Raw genomic sequence first — 14,094 nt, 5'->3', positions numbered from 1 at the left:
ATGATTTTTTTGTTGTGGCTCTGCGCCAACGCCAGGGTTCTTGCGCTCTGTTCCCCAAGCTCCTATGTAAAGGCAGCCCCCATGCATGCCACGGAATAGATAACATATTAAAAACTGAGCACATGCGACAAGGACAGCACCAACAGTCGTGGCAGCGCTGCAGCAGAGCTGCAGATCGGCGTCGCCGCTGGAAAAGCTTGAAAAGCAGAGCTGCCGCTTTCCCTGGAAGATGAGCAGAAGAGTTGTGCATGTGTGGGGCACACACACAGATACACCCCCACGTACGTTGGTTGTTCAGTTCTCGTGCGCTCTCTTTCGGAACTGCCGTCTGTCTCTTTCTCAGCTTCTCCCTCTTCCTCTCGCACACTGTGCCACTTTCCCCCATTCGACAACGACAGCGGGAAAAACTGAACTCGCAGGTTTTGAAATTTCCATAAGCTGGCAAAAAAGGGATATGTTGCCGTCGACGCTGACGCTGACGCCAACTGCGGCGTCAACGCTTTTGGGGGGCCTGTTAAAAATGTTACACTCCCGCGCAGTTGGCGGTTCCAACGTGTGACAACTGTGGGTCGTGAGTAAACTCCATGTGGGCCAATAACACGATGGAGTGAGTCCTTCCAGTTGTTGTTGCTGTTGTTGCTGTTGTCTGGTGGTGACTATTACTCTTTACGGACTTTTGGAGCCTCCACATGGATAAGTGTGTGTGTGTGTTTCTGCATGCACGAAGGGATGTCGGTGTGCGGGCGTTTCGCTCTTTTGTGCTCTTTTTTGCTCCTTTCGTGTCCTTTCGGCCCGCCTCGTATCACTCGGCTTCTGCTCGGCTTCGGATACGCATGTGTATGCAAATGTATTTCGTATAAACATATAAATAATAAATTTTTTTCGGTGTGACGTGCGAGGACATCCTCCTCCTCCGGCCTCACGCAGCTGCTGTTTTGATGAGGGAAAATATATATTTTATATGATGAAGGAGTAAGGACGTCGGCGTCTCTGCCGCTGCTGCTGCCTCTGCTGGCCTCGCCGCCAGCTTCCAAATCCGATCCGACCCAGCTTCGTCCTGCCGAACGGAACGCCGCATCCTCATGTGAGCTCTGTTTCGCAGGCTCCGACTGTTTGTGGCCCGCTGCTCATACGTGTGCGCGTACGTGGGCGGCTTTTGCCCACGCGGGCAGGGGGCGTGGCAACAGGGGGGGTAGTGGGGAGCAGCGCGTATGTGCCGTCGCTGCCGCCTCTGCTGCTGGCGCTTCTGTTGGCTGCGACGCCGTAGCTGTGTTTTTTCGGGCCGGCCGACATCATTTGAATTAGTCGCTTCGTGACGTTTGAACGGTTCGAAAGATACACGCGACACCCACATACGTCGAGAATTACCCGTTAACCGTTACGATGCGCAGCGGTCGTCTACACCGCCGCCGCCAATAAATACAATATTTATTTAATCGAGAAGTATGTTTAAAAATAAACGCGGGTTCCTTAATAAAAAATAAGAATCAAACAATTAGCAAGTGTTTAACAGACTTTTTAGAATATGAAATATTTATTTTACACTTTTTCATAGTTTTGGAAACTGTTTAAAAGTTACCATTTACAGTTGAATCGTTGAGCCCAATACTAATAAAAAAGCTTTCAAAGTTTTTAACAATTCTTAGGTAACCTATATTTTATTAATTAAAGAATCAAGTTTAGAAAATCAATTAACAACTTAAGCTATAACAAAAAGTAATGTAGATATCAGTCCATTTTTAATTTTGTATGAGTCTTGAATTGAGTGAACTGAAAGCAGTTAAATTGTTAAGCCCTCTAAAAATATTTTCGAAACCAAGAAAGTTTCGTGTGGAAATAACTGTTGTGTGTAGAGTGTTAAGAATATCGCGCCCCTCATAAACATGCAAACATTTTAAATGAAACCCAAAATCATTTCTCCGAAAATTGCCTGCAAAATTAAAGGATCGATATGGTCACATAAACATACAAAAGTGCCTCAAATTGACCTGTCAGCAGCCATTTAGGGAAAAATACCCAGCACGCTGCAAATCTACCTGTGCGGCAGGTCTGCCCTTTCTCCTGTTTGTTTATTATGATGTATGTGTGTGCCAACATATACGATCACGCACCCGATTATCACATGTACGACTGACCAAGAGAGGAATCCTTCGACCAGCAGAGTAAGAGAATTGCGAGAGCGAATCTCAGTCGATCAAGCTCACCCCGACTCACACATGCACGCATTGTGTGGTTTGGTGCGTGGTGTATGGTGGTTTTTGAGGGTTGCGTGTGTGCGGGGTGTGGTGAGGGCCGCTCGCACATAGGTGAGCACCATTGCTAACTTGCTGTGCATTTATTTGCATAGATATAGCTCAGTTTGTTACAAACCCTCGGCAAGACCGTGTTACGATCGAGCTGCGTGAACTCGCACTCGTTAGCAATTTATTGAATAGTGACTACGTAAATTTATTGAACCTGTTTCAATGGAATGACGATTGCCAAATATAAAAGGATTAAAGTGAAAATGTTAATTTTCACATAGGTGAGCACCATTGCTAACTTGCTGTGCATTTATTTGCATAGATATAGCTCAGTTTGTTACAAACCCTCGGCAAGACCGTGTTACGATCGAGCTGCGTGAACTCGCACTCGTTAGCAATTTATTGAATAGTGACTACGTAAATTTATTGCACCTGTTTCAATGGATTGACGATTGCCAAATATAAAAGGATTAAAGTGAAAATGTTAATTTGAAAAATAGATAGTGGAAGTGCAAATCAAAAAAGAAGTATCGTTTGAACATTTCAGATATACTGCAAATTTAAAAATGGTATGTAGGTTTGATAAAATTAATATTTTTGGAAATGATTATTTTAAACAAATAGTCAGTTAAAAATGCATCAAATTTGTGGTCCAGCTACAAAATTTGAAGTTAACTTGTGTTGCTATAAAAAACATTTCCCAAATTGCATAAGTCCCATATGTGACATTATTCAACATTATGTATATTTTTTTGAAAAAGCACATACAAAATTACCTAAAGCATTATTTAATGCTTAAAAAATTAAAGTGAAAGGTTTATGGTTAAAGATGGAACTAGCCAAAAAAATGGTTCCCGATAAAACTTAAATATTTTAAATGCATACCCTTAATGTGATATCCTTAGCCACTCCGCACTGGCTTACTCTACCATTAATTAAAAAACTTGACAGTTTCTTTTCTCGGCGTTCCACTAACTTGCTTTTACCTGTCGCCACTCTAAAGCAAAATAAACAAATAAAAATGTTGTCTCAGCTGCCGCAAACCGCAAATGAGTTACGAGAAAAAAAGGGGCAATCCAAACCCGAGAAAGAAACGAGGTAGGCGCCTAGCAGCTCGCTGCTAATTGCACATTGTTGCATTCGAGCGTGGTTATCCTTTGGCTCTGGTTTCGTTCCCAGCAAAAAGTCCTGGTGTGGAGAAGCATGTGTTAATATGCGGTTTTAAGCTCCGTCCGCCCACCACTTACTACTCTACAATCGCTCCCAAAAGGTAGACAGGCGAGCCAAAGATGAAGCAACTACAGCAAATAAAAATGTTTATTTTGCTTGCACTCCTACCAAAGTTTTTTAATTTTGCCCTAAGAAGTCAGTGTGAGGGACTGCCAAGTTTGCGGACGTAGTCAGGCAGCTGGTGACTCTTTTAAAAACTCTCACATCCGAGAATATGGGGTGCGAAGCCGTGCCAGACAGTCGCTGAATTAATTAGATGCTCGCACTAAATGTGGCAATTGCTTATTTATAAAATAAAGCAGATCCAGGAAATTCAATCTGCGTTTCGAGTATTACAAAAATGTTATGTTGATCTTTACTTGATATTTTAAACACATTACCAAATGAGTTGCCGGTGACTAAAAGTTGGGTCTAGCAAAAAGCAAAGGATATTTCTTTTGATTTGCATTACCTCATTCATTCCACTGTGCCTTGTTTGGGCACGGTTAAGCAAAGCAAAACAAAATCCAGAGGAGACGAATGCTGAGCCAATTATGAGGGGGGAATGAGCGCCTTTATCACACATCACACATCTGCATGTGATATCCTCGAGGATATACGACACGACACGTAGCAACTGTGATTGCTACACCTTTCAGGTGTCTGTTCCCTGGCTTTTTCTTTTTCTTTCTACAGCTAATGTCTGTTTTTGGCTTTTGTCTTTCCTATGCTTTGGCTCCTCAACAGAAAAATGATATATGCAGCGACTCATTAACATATTATCGCACTGTGTGTACCGTACTTTAGAGATACCTCACAGCATATGTCATGAATACGAATACATTATGCCCGGCATTATCCTTAAGCTTTGCTTATTCGTCTCTCGCTTAAAAACTTTTTTCTTTCTCTATCCCCGCTTTTTCCTTTCTCAGACAAGCAAAGCACCTTGCACGTGACTGGGACGGGGCATGTTAAAGGACGCCGACAAGGAGTTGATTAAACATCGCCTACTGACGTCGCTTCCCATGACCGACTTCGCTCGTCAGGTGGCGCCCATACAGCCTCCTCTGCCGCTCCAAATTCCGCTGCCGCTTTTGGCCAAGACGCCGACCAACGATCACGCCCCGATGCACTCTACGCCACCAACGACGCCGCCCACGCCTCCACCTCTGCCCTTGAACATGAGTCAAGCAGCCACGGCGGCGGTAGAAACGGAGTCTCCCTGTGAACACAGTCCGCCAACCACACCCCCCTCGAGAGGGGCAAGCGGAGCAAACTCGGCCCCACAGGATCACTACAGTCTGCGCTGGAACAACCACCAAAACCACATCCTGCGGGCCTTCGATGCACTGCTGCAGACCAAGACGCTGGTGGATGTGACCCTGGTTTGCGCAGAAACTTCAATCCGTGCACACAAAATGGTGCTCTCTGCCTGCTCGCCCTTCTTCCAGCGCGTTTTCGCGGAAACCCCCTGCAAGCACCCGGTTATCGTGCTTAAGGATTTTCGGGGCTGGGTTGTGCAGGCCATTGTGGACTTCATGTACCGCGGAGAGATCAGCGTCCCCCAGCAACGTCTCCAGACCCTTATTCAGGCTGGAGAGTCGCTTCAGGTGCGGGGACTGGTGGAGAGTTCAGTGCCCGAGCACACGCCCACGCCGGCCGCCTCTCCCGACGACTTTGGAATGCTAGACGCATCGATGCTGTCCTCCAGTTTCAATGACGAATCGCCCTCGATGGCCGGACCGTCGGCGTCGGGCAAGCTGATGATGCCCTCCGCCCGACTGTTTGGCAATGGCTCAAACACCATGCCTGCATTGAGTCTTCGCCGTAAGCGGGAGCAGGATTTCGACCGCGAGCAAGAGAGCGATCAGGAGTTGGGGAGCAGTTCGCCCATGCCGCGACGCAAGCAGGCACGGCCTCGCCGCCGATCTGGCGATGTTCCCCACGACTTTGCCCTGAACAAGACCGATGCGGAATCTCTGCAAACTGTGATCAAGCACGAGCTGCTGGAGCGTTCGGAAAGAGACCACGACGAGGATCATGATCAAGATCACATCCAAAGCGAGACGCAGAAAAATGATTCCTCGCCAGCGGAAACGTCGACAAACCAGTCGAAGGAGCAGCAGACGCTAAAGCCAGAAATACCCGATCATCGCCTTAACCTCAACGAAAGCCACCATCAACTCGAGCTGGACGATGAGGACGACGACGATCAGGACCATGAGGAAGAGGAAGAGGAGCAGGACATTGAAGAGCTTATTCACACAACTAACGAGCTGAGACGACAGGCTGCCGTGGCCGCTGCAAATGCGACCGCCATGTCGCCCACCCCCTCACCCTGCCCCAGTGACGGGCCAGAGGACCTCTGCACCACCAAGAAGCCCAAGGACGGAAACACCGCCCACTCGTCTGACTGTGAGTCCAATAACAACAACAGCAGCAAGCTGCAGGACAACAACCAGCGCATTATGCTGTCTCTGAAGGACATCCGCCAACTAAACGCCAATCCGAACCCCACAGCCATCCACACGCCCACCAGCTGCTCTGGAGGCAACAACGGACTCCTGAGTTTTCCACCGCCGGGTCTTCGGCCACCTGGACTCCCGGACAGCCCGCCGTGCCACATGGAAGCGCTGGAGGCGCAGATGCACGCTGCCGCGGCAGCAGCTGTGGCGGCTGCCGGAGCCGGCGAGCATCCTTTCCACCACATGGAGCACCAAATGGAAATGTCTTTGGCGGCTGCGGCGGCAGCAGCTGCCATGCATCAGCGGGAGCCAAGAGATCCCCGTGATCCTCGAGACCACAACGTATTTGCCAGCAATCTTTTAGGGCCAATGGGAATGCCCCCCTTTGGAGGTCATAACGGAGGACATCCGGGCAGCAGTGGTCCTGGAAGCGGATGTCCCGGGCAGGCTGCTCACGAACGGCTCGAGGAGAGCATGAATCGGCTGAGTAAGGAGCTGGGCAAGGAGTTCGGAAAGGATTTTGGCAAGGAGTTTGGAAAGGAGTTTGCCCCGGCGTCGCCAATGAGTTTGCCAGGACACTTCAATGCACCGGATGGACCTCCGCATCCGCCGTCGCCACTGCCCTTTCCTGGCATGTCGTCTGCGATGACGTTGACGCCTCCGCACAGTAAGTACTTCTGTTTGAATCTAATTTTGTTCGACACTAGAATAAAGGGCCTTCAGGGGTCACTGGGTTATCTGTCAGGATGCAAGTCTACACGCAGCGGAAGTCTTTAATAACGCAAGCCCACTTTCACCTCCTCACTTATGGTCTTAGGGTCTTTTTTCCCCAACGAACATCCCCAAAACGTACGTTCCACATGCTTGCTTGTTCTTTTTGCCACTCTTCCAGAGTTGGCTGAAAATCAACATGTGGCCTCTTTGCGACATCAAAGTATCGTCAGTGACGAGAATGAAGAAGTGCTCTTGCATTGCCACGCAAAGCTGTCGCAAAGCCCCTTAGCACATTAAGGCTCCTATCGCTTATTTTTCTGCTTCTATGACCAGTTAAGAACTTTATAAAATAACTCCTTTTAAACGAATCAAATTTTTTTTCAAACTAATTAAGTCATAAAAAGTTTAAGCTGTTGACAGCTAATAAGAAATATGGAAATGCAATCGTATAAGCAATGGACTCCTAATAATTTGACAGTTTGGCAGGCCCCCACTCCGTTCTCCGCAGACAACACCGTCTGGGCAGACCTCAGCGGAAATACCTTGCGGTTAAGTCCCAGGCGGAACTGCAGTCGAAGTAAATTCAATTGCGTTTTATATGATTTTTATATTCATGTCACTTGGAGTCAGGCAAAACAAACGCAAACACAAATTGAGGTGCAAAGGTTGAAAAAAGGGCGAGTTGAGTTGGGTTAGCTTCCGCCGTTGCGTGCAGAAAGCGCAAGAAATTTATGTTGTGTCTTTCCAACATGTGAGTTTCCGAGCGGGTTGAGTTCAAACTGTCAGCAGACGTTTAGCCAAATGACTTTTAAGTTGCTTGGCTGCCGAGCAGGAGACGGCACTCCTCCGCTCCAGAACATTCCGTGTCTTTCTCCGGCTCTTTATCTTCATGTGTTGTGTTTAAAGTATGCCAAAGCGCGCACAACTTAAACCTTTTGGCAAACAACTTTGGCAGCGTCGGCGGCATAAATAAAAATACGAAGGCGACGTCTCGTGGCTGGGCTACCCTTGCCATGGTCTAGTCGTCCACACAACTTTTGCATATAAGTCGCGCGATATTCATATTAATAATATCCGTTTGGGGAGGCCGAGCAAAGGCAGAACCCAAGGACCAAGACCTTCACCTGTGAAAGCCGGGGAGGGTAAATGCAGGGGAGACGCGCGCACACAGGATATAAAATAAATTAAGGCACAAAAATATGAAAAATTGTACGAAAATGCCATCTGAAGTCAGGCAGGAAGCGCAATACCTTTTAATGCGACAAAATTTTCAGCCAACATATCAGAGCAGCGAAGCTCAGGAAGAAGTAGGGGCGAGTAAGGCGCACCAAAGTCCCGTCGTATTCGAGCAAATCACTAACTACTGAATAAACAGGCTGCAGGCAATGAACGATCCAGCCAAGGATACGGTAAAGCACAGAACTCTAGATTTGATGGTCACGAGTAGTTGACTTCAATTTACCCTGGACGTTTAAAAGTCAAAAGTTATTAGTACTGAGTATTCCAAAATTATGTGACTTTTTTATTCTTTTCAACTTCTTTTTTTTATTTTTAATTTCAAATTTTAGTTCACTTAATTGAAGAAAATATATTCTGTCGAATATACGGTACACAAATTTTCTGTCGAATTTACGGTACGATTAATTCCCTACCGCTTCCTTAAGTTCATGCTACCCACTGATTGTTACAACAAATCTCATCCCCTGACAGGACCTCGCAGACAGTCCTGTAAGAGATTTACCACCGTTTGTCGTTCGTATGAAGAATGTGATTTATTTTTTTTTGGTGAAATATTTTCGGCGTGAAAATCATTGAACTAATAGCTTGTGACATGTGGTGTGGGCAGTATATTCTACCTGCTTGAGCTTCTTCAGATTTTGAAAGAAAAATCCACTAATTTCGTGCAGTCAAAAGAAGTGGGAAGAAAATAACGCACATAACGTATACGCAGCGTGTTGTAATGTCTACTTGAGAAAACAGAGTCAAACAATGTGCGCTCGTTATTTGTGTCATTATGCTGCAGATACAACACATCCTCGAGACACAGACAGAGATACAAGTACGGGATACGTTTCCTTATTCATATGCTTGAACATTGTCTTCGCCTCCTTCTTTTTGAATGTGAGCTTGTCTGTTTTGCGGGGTTTGTTTGCATCTTGGAGTCCGCAGCGCGACTTATGAAATCATTCAGCACAATGGCAATATTATGCGTTACTTCCCAGCAGGCGAAAGGTTCTTGGTGGAGTCCCATCCTTGGTGATCCTGCAGCCTTCGGCTCATCAGCGCTTCAATTGTTTCACTCATGTGTAGGAGTGCACTCCAAGCGTAAAATATTAATAGAATAACGATGTTCCATTGTTTACTAACCGGTTGGCGTAACCGCTTTTCGAAGTGTGCTTGCGTCTATTGTCTTGGCAGCTAATCAGCTTCAGTGAGCCGGAAAATGAGTCGCTTGCCTATGCTGTATTTGCCCAATGCAGTAACTCTTATATAAGACAAGTGCATTTTGCTATAAATAAAAGTTTTTCTGTGAGGCTCTGGTATAAGGCAATCAATTTATGACAATATTTTTATCCGCAGTGTTTGGGTTGGACTCCCCACTCGGACTCTTTCCTCCTGGGATGGATCCTGGCAAGCTGTACAATCCGCTAATGGAAATGAGCGATCCGAGAGACATGACTGGAGGGGCACCACCGTTTCTCAAAAAAAAAAGTAAGTACAAGGAGCCCATTAAATAATTGTATAAGAACAAACTTTCACCAAGCTGAGCAAACAACTAATTAACCCGGGAGACAATGGCGAACCCCAGAAGAGAAACACCCAAACACCTCCCTACCGCTCAAGAGTTTGAAATAATTTCGACATGATTGGCGTCGATCACGTTGAGGCGTTCGAGCTTGTAGGCCGATCGGTTCCGTGCCTGGCTGCAATACTTCACACCTGACTGATTGATCCCTCGCTCGGGCTGCAGAGTTCAAACTGAGTCTTCTACCTTTGTACCTCTTGCATTGATCTGCTGCACTTTTGATCACGTATTCGAGCTGGGGGCAGTAAGAAAATCGATTGCGGATAATTGAAGAGCAAATAGAAAGGTTTTAACCAGTTTTGTAAGTGGCTGACCTAAATTATAACTGATTATATAATCTAATTCTATTAGGAAATCAACCAAGAGGGTATAGTTGGATTAAGTTCATTTCAAAACTTATCGTCTGCAAAAAAAAAACAGCTAAGACTGAACTCACTATACTCATTTCGTTTAAGCCACATTTTATGTCTCTCCTCTATACTCCTCCCCTCCTCGAACCGTTCCAGATGCGATCACTGATCGCTCGTGCGATCATGTGAGGCGGCAAATTTGTTTCTGCGGTTTTCCTGTGCGCCGATGCAATCGTTGAACCGTTCGAGAAATGGTTTGTTTGTTTCTTTATTGGTTTCTTACATGTGCACCTATGCATATCGCAGGCAAACGACAGCGTAAACGTAGCTTTTTCTGATTGACAAATGGGCGAGGCGTGGAAGTAAATTCGCTTTTTACTCAGTTCACCTGCGGACGATGCGAAGCAAGTGAAACCTCAGAGTTAATGAAGTTTTTTGTAAGCCAGGAAATCAAACGAATTAGATAAGTGTAGTTCACAAATCAATTATACCCAGCCAGTAAACTGATTGACAAATGAGAAGAATAAGGAATGAAAAGGGTTAATGTGAAGATATGATTTTTTAATCTACATATGAGCTTGTTTCTTTGACAGGTAATGTGACATGCAACCCGCGTTGATGGGTTAAGTGCTTGGCTATTACTATTTTCCTTTTTTAAAGTCAAACTTATGTTGGCCAATGCTTTTAAATCTCTCCAGGCGCTAGACAAGAGAGCTTGAGAAACGTGAAAGAAATATAAAGTGGACATAGTTTCTCACTTTACTCACGATAAAGTTAATCGCTTAATTTTCTTGCGCTCAAGAACCCATCAATTGAAGGAATAACAAAGCAAGTCGTGATCATATATTGGAAATCTTTCAGTGAAGAATATCCAAAGAAGATTTGTAAAGTGTTATCTAATCTACATCTTGAGGCGTGCAGAATGATGCCGAAATTACAAATACAATTACAACAATGTGAGCAGGCAAATAAAACGCTAATCTGCCGTATCGCACGATATTCTTTGCATATCTGCAAAACCCGTTTCGCAACTGATACCTATCAGGAGCTGAAGAAGCTCTACACGGACAACTTCGATGCGATCGCCTCGAATTCTGGGACTCGCAATCGTGTGGGTGTGATTAACTGATTTGTTCACATTTATTTGTTCATTCGGTGATTGTTTTGAGCCCGTCTGTGAAACGTGATTTGCCATTTGTACCAAATTCAAATTGCGTTCACGTAAAAGCCCGACTTAGCTAACCGTTGGGTCTAGTGGAACTTCATTAGACAGCACCAGACATTTTTGGTATTTTCTTTTTCACTGGAATCGAAGGGTCAGACCTTGCTGGTGACCCAGCTGCTCTAGACCGAAGCAAGAGTCCAAACTGCGGACAAGCCAAGTATTCAAGACTGCCAAATAAAGGAAAATTCATATGATCAGGCTAAAGCAACCAGTGAATTAGTGTAAGCTGAAGCCACATAGTTATATTTACCGGCACATGACTGTGCCGTTGTCAAGCAGCTAAAGGGTTTTGCAGAAAGGAACCTGTGGCTTTGCTGGCGTTTTAGTCGGTGCCAGCCGATATCTGGTGATCTAAATTGAGTTTTCGCGGCGCATGTGACGCCGCAGTCTCTGCACACTCTTAATTTGCATATAGAGGAGAGCCAAGCCGAGCCGGGCAGGTCAGGTTGGGAACCTCCACAGCGTTCTTATTTCTTCGACAGTGCAGAATGATCGCTCTCTCCAATAAAAGGTGCACCTTAAGAATCATAGCAGGGTGTGTACGAGTTGAAGGCAAGTTGAAGTGAGCCGCTTCGCTATGTAGGTCCCAGACAATGGGTGACTTTTCAGCAAATTTGTCTAGGCAGCATATGAGGCCAAGAGATTGAAACATTAGCAGATATAAGCTTAGCGATAAACTCGTGCTTGTGGCGCCTTGTCGTGCCTCTTCCTCATCCCTGCCTAACGTCCTCGCAGTGAGAAGCTCTGTTCTAATCCACTTTAACTTATTTCTTTGTAGTGCCACGACCAAAGGGGCAGCACTCGGCGCCTCGCGGAGGTCCTCCTCGCTCCTGGACCAACACAGAACTGACGGAGGCACTGCAGCACGTTTGGAACAAAAAGATGACCACGTCGCAGGCCTCGCGCATTTTCGGTATCCCCTACAACTCCCTGCTTATGTATGTGCGGGGCAAGTACGGAAAAAGCTTGAAGCTCGAGCAGCTGCGAAAGGATTGTATCAGTGGTCCGCCGATCGAGATGCTGCAGATGGGCATTAGCGGCGGCAACGGGGGCAGCAGCGGCTCCAACAAGAGCGAGAAAAGCAAGGAGCGCAAAGATAAAGAGAAGGACAAGAGCTCCGCGAGCAACAACGGCTCCGGTGGCTCGACCAATGCCCAAGGCGGAGGCCCGACTTCTGGAAACGGATCCTCCGTGCCGCATTCCGGGGATCTTGGACCCTTGGGCCCGCTGGACCTGGAGCTAGGTCTTCCCCTGGGACCACCTGGCGGCCCTCGCAGCGGCAGTTCGGAGCCCGATCTGCTGAGCGGTCCCAATGCCCTCTTCAACCCGTTCAACCCGCAGGGCTTCTACCCGGACTTTGCCGGCGGCTTTCCCGGTCTTCCCCTGAGCATGCTGAATCTGCTGCCGCCGTCAGAGCGCCACCACGCTGCGGCAGCCATGCACCACCTGGGCGTGACCATGGACGAGGACTGCAAGTCTGTGGGGTCGAAGCAGTCCTCCTCCATAGACGATGACTTCGCGGGCCCTGGGATGCCACACTCGCTTGACCAGCGGCGGGAGATGAGCGCGACGGGCCCACCACTGTCGCAATCGAATGGGGCGGCCGGGCAGGATTGAAACTTGTGGCGGGATTGGGCAACTGGGGCTACCAACGCCAATCCAATATACTTCCCTGCTTTCGAGCTGAACCATGAGCAGAACCCGACCCCACAGTCCCTGCCTATGCGACCCGCCCAGCACCAAATGGCCTGCCGTGAGCTCAGTTTTAAGCCGGACCTATTCATGGCCAGGCGCAAGCTGAAACGCTTTCGAACCAAACGCCAGCTCCAAACGCAGATGGAGCCGCCAAACGCAGCCGTTTCTGCCAACTGTACCATCAGCCACGCGCTGCCATCGCTGAGGACTTGAATGTTAACCCGAATGCAATATGATTACTTTTAGTTTATTTTATTTTTTAGTGCCCGTGAAGGACAATATTGATTTACTAGGATAACGTTCCCCTTTGTTTGAGCAAAAAAAATCTGTAAATTTTGCTGGTGCTTTTAGTTCCTATTCCCAATTATATAATTTTAATATTTTGCTTTAATTTGGATAATTGTAATTGGATATGACAAAGCTTACAAAGCATTTGAGGCAATACATAAAAACAATATATATTACAGTCTGTATTATTATATAATTTAAGTATGGAAAGGAATATAATCAAAAAGAGCGAAGGTTAAGAAAAGATAAAAATTGTGTATATATGAGGAAATCCAAACCAACAAACAACATTAGCCCCCTGCTCAGGCTGTGGAACCGATTGCCACGGCCTGCTTGTTTGGGAGAGAGTTATACAACATGGCGAATAGTAGTATTGATAATATCGGTTACACGGCCGATGACTGTACCAAAATTTTTAATGTTATTTTATAAAAGAAAAACAAAAAAAAATAGTTTTAGTCGTAAGTTTTCTCGTAGAAAATTCGTAATTGTATAGAAAACATCAGCACCAATATTAACCACTCATAGTTGCACATTCCCCTCACCAAAAGTCGACATTCCTAGTTATTGGCAGATGCCCTTTGTAAATCTCTGCCAATCTCATGGAATAACCCAGAAAAATCCGTTTTGTAATCTTATTTGTAAGGAATTGAACAAAACCGACCGATTAAAAATACACAATGTGACACATTTCCGCACATAGTTTTAATACCTTATAAGCTCAAATAAAATATTTTAATATTAAATATTACAACAGAAACTTATGTAAGTAAAAAAAAAAAGTATATGCATTACAATAAATAGCAAAGGTTATTAAATAAAACGTCAAATGTTTATCTTTATTTAAACAAGAAAGGATTTTTATGAGTCTGTCTAAAAACAATGAGGTTTTGGTGATATTCCGTTCTATTTTTTCTTCGTTCCGTTAATATTTTAATAAATTTAAAGTTCTAAAAAAATTTGTACCCAAATAATAACCAATCAATATATATGGAGTATATTTGTAGAAATTAAAAACAGCGAAGTTATATTGGTTTTAAATGTATTTTTTCGCTTACTCCAATTGGAGCAGCCCGTTCCGACCTATATACTTACCTGC

The 14,094-nt window shown here is 45.6% G+C and overlaps 1 protein-coding gene across 2 annotated transcripts in view; it reads left to right on the top strand.

Moving 5' to 3' along the window:
• LOC128256958 (protein jim lovell) overlaps positions 1-14,079 on the top strand; it is a 30,456-nt gene extending 16,377 nt beyond the window's left edge. Inside the window, exons 3-6 of one of the 2 annotated variants that reach the window (XM_052987700.1) lie at positions 4,385-5,867; positions 5,973-6,584; positions 9,212-9,343; positions 11,791-14,079. In XM_052987700.1, the coding sequence (XP_052843660.1) occupies positions 4,421-5,867; positions 5,973-6,584; positions 9,212-9,343; positions 11,791-12,629 (3,030 nt within the window). In that variant the 5' untranslated portion in view covers positions 4,385-4,420 and the 3' untranslated portion in view covers positions 12,630-14,079. Of the gene's footprint in view, positions 1-4,384; positions 6,585-9,211; positions 9,344-11,790 lie in introns of both variants that reach the window. The other variant, XM_052987699.1, reaches the window with a different exon arrangement.
• The last annotated feature ends 15 nt before the right edge of the window (positions 14,080-14,094 follow it).

Source organism: Drosophila gunungcola (genome assembly GCF_025200985.1).
Source record: "Drosophila gunungcola strain Sukarami chromosome 2R unlocalized genomic scaffold, Dgunungcola_SK_2 000079F, whole genome shotgun sequence".
NCBI classification, from domain to species: Eukaryota; Metazoa; Arthropoda; class Insecta; order Diptera; family Drosophilidae; genus Drosophila; species Drosophila gunungcola.
This window is presented reverse-complemented; position numbering and strand designations above follow the sequence as displayed.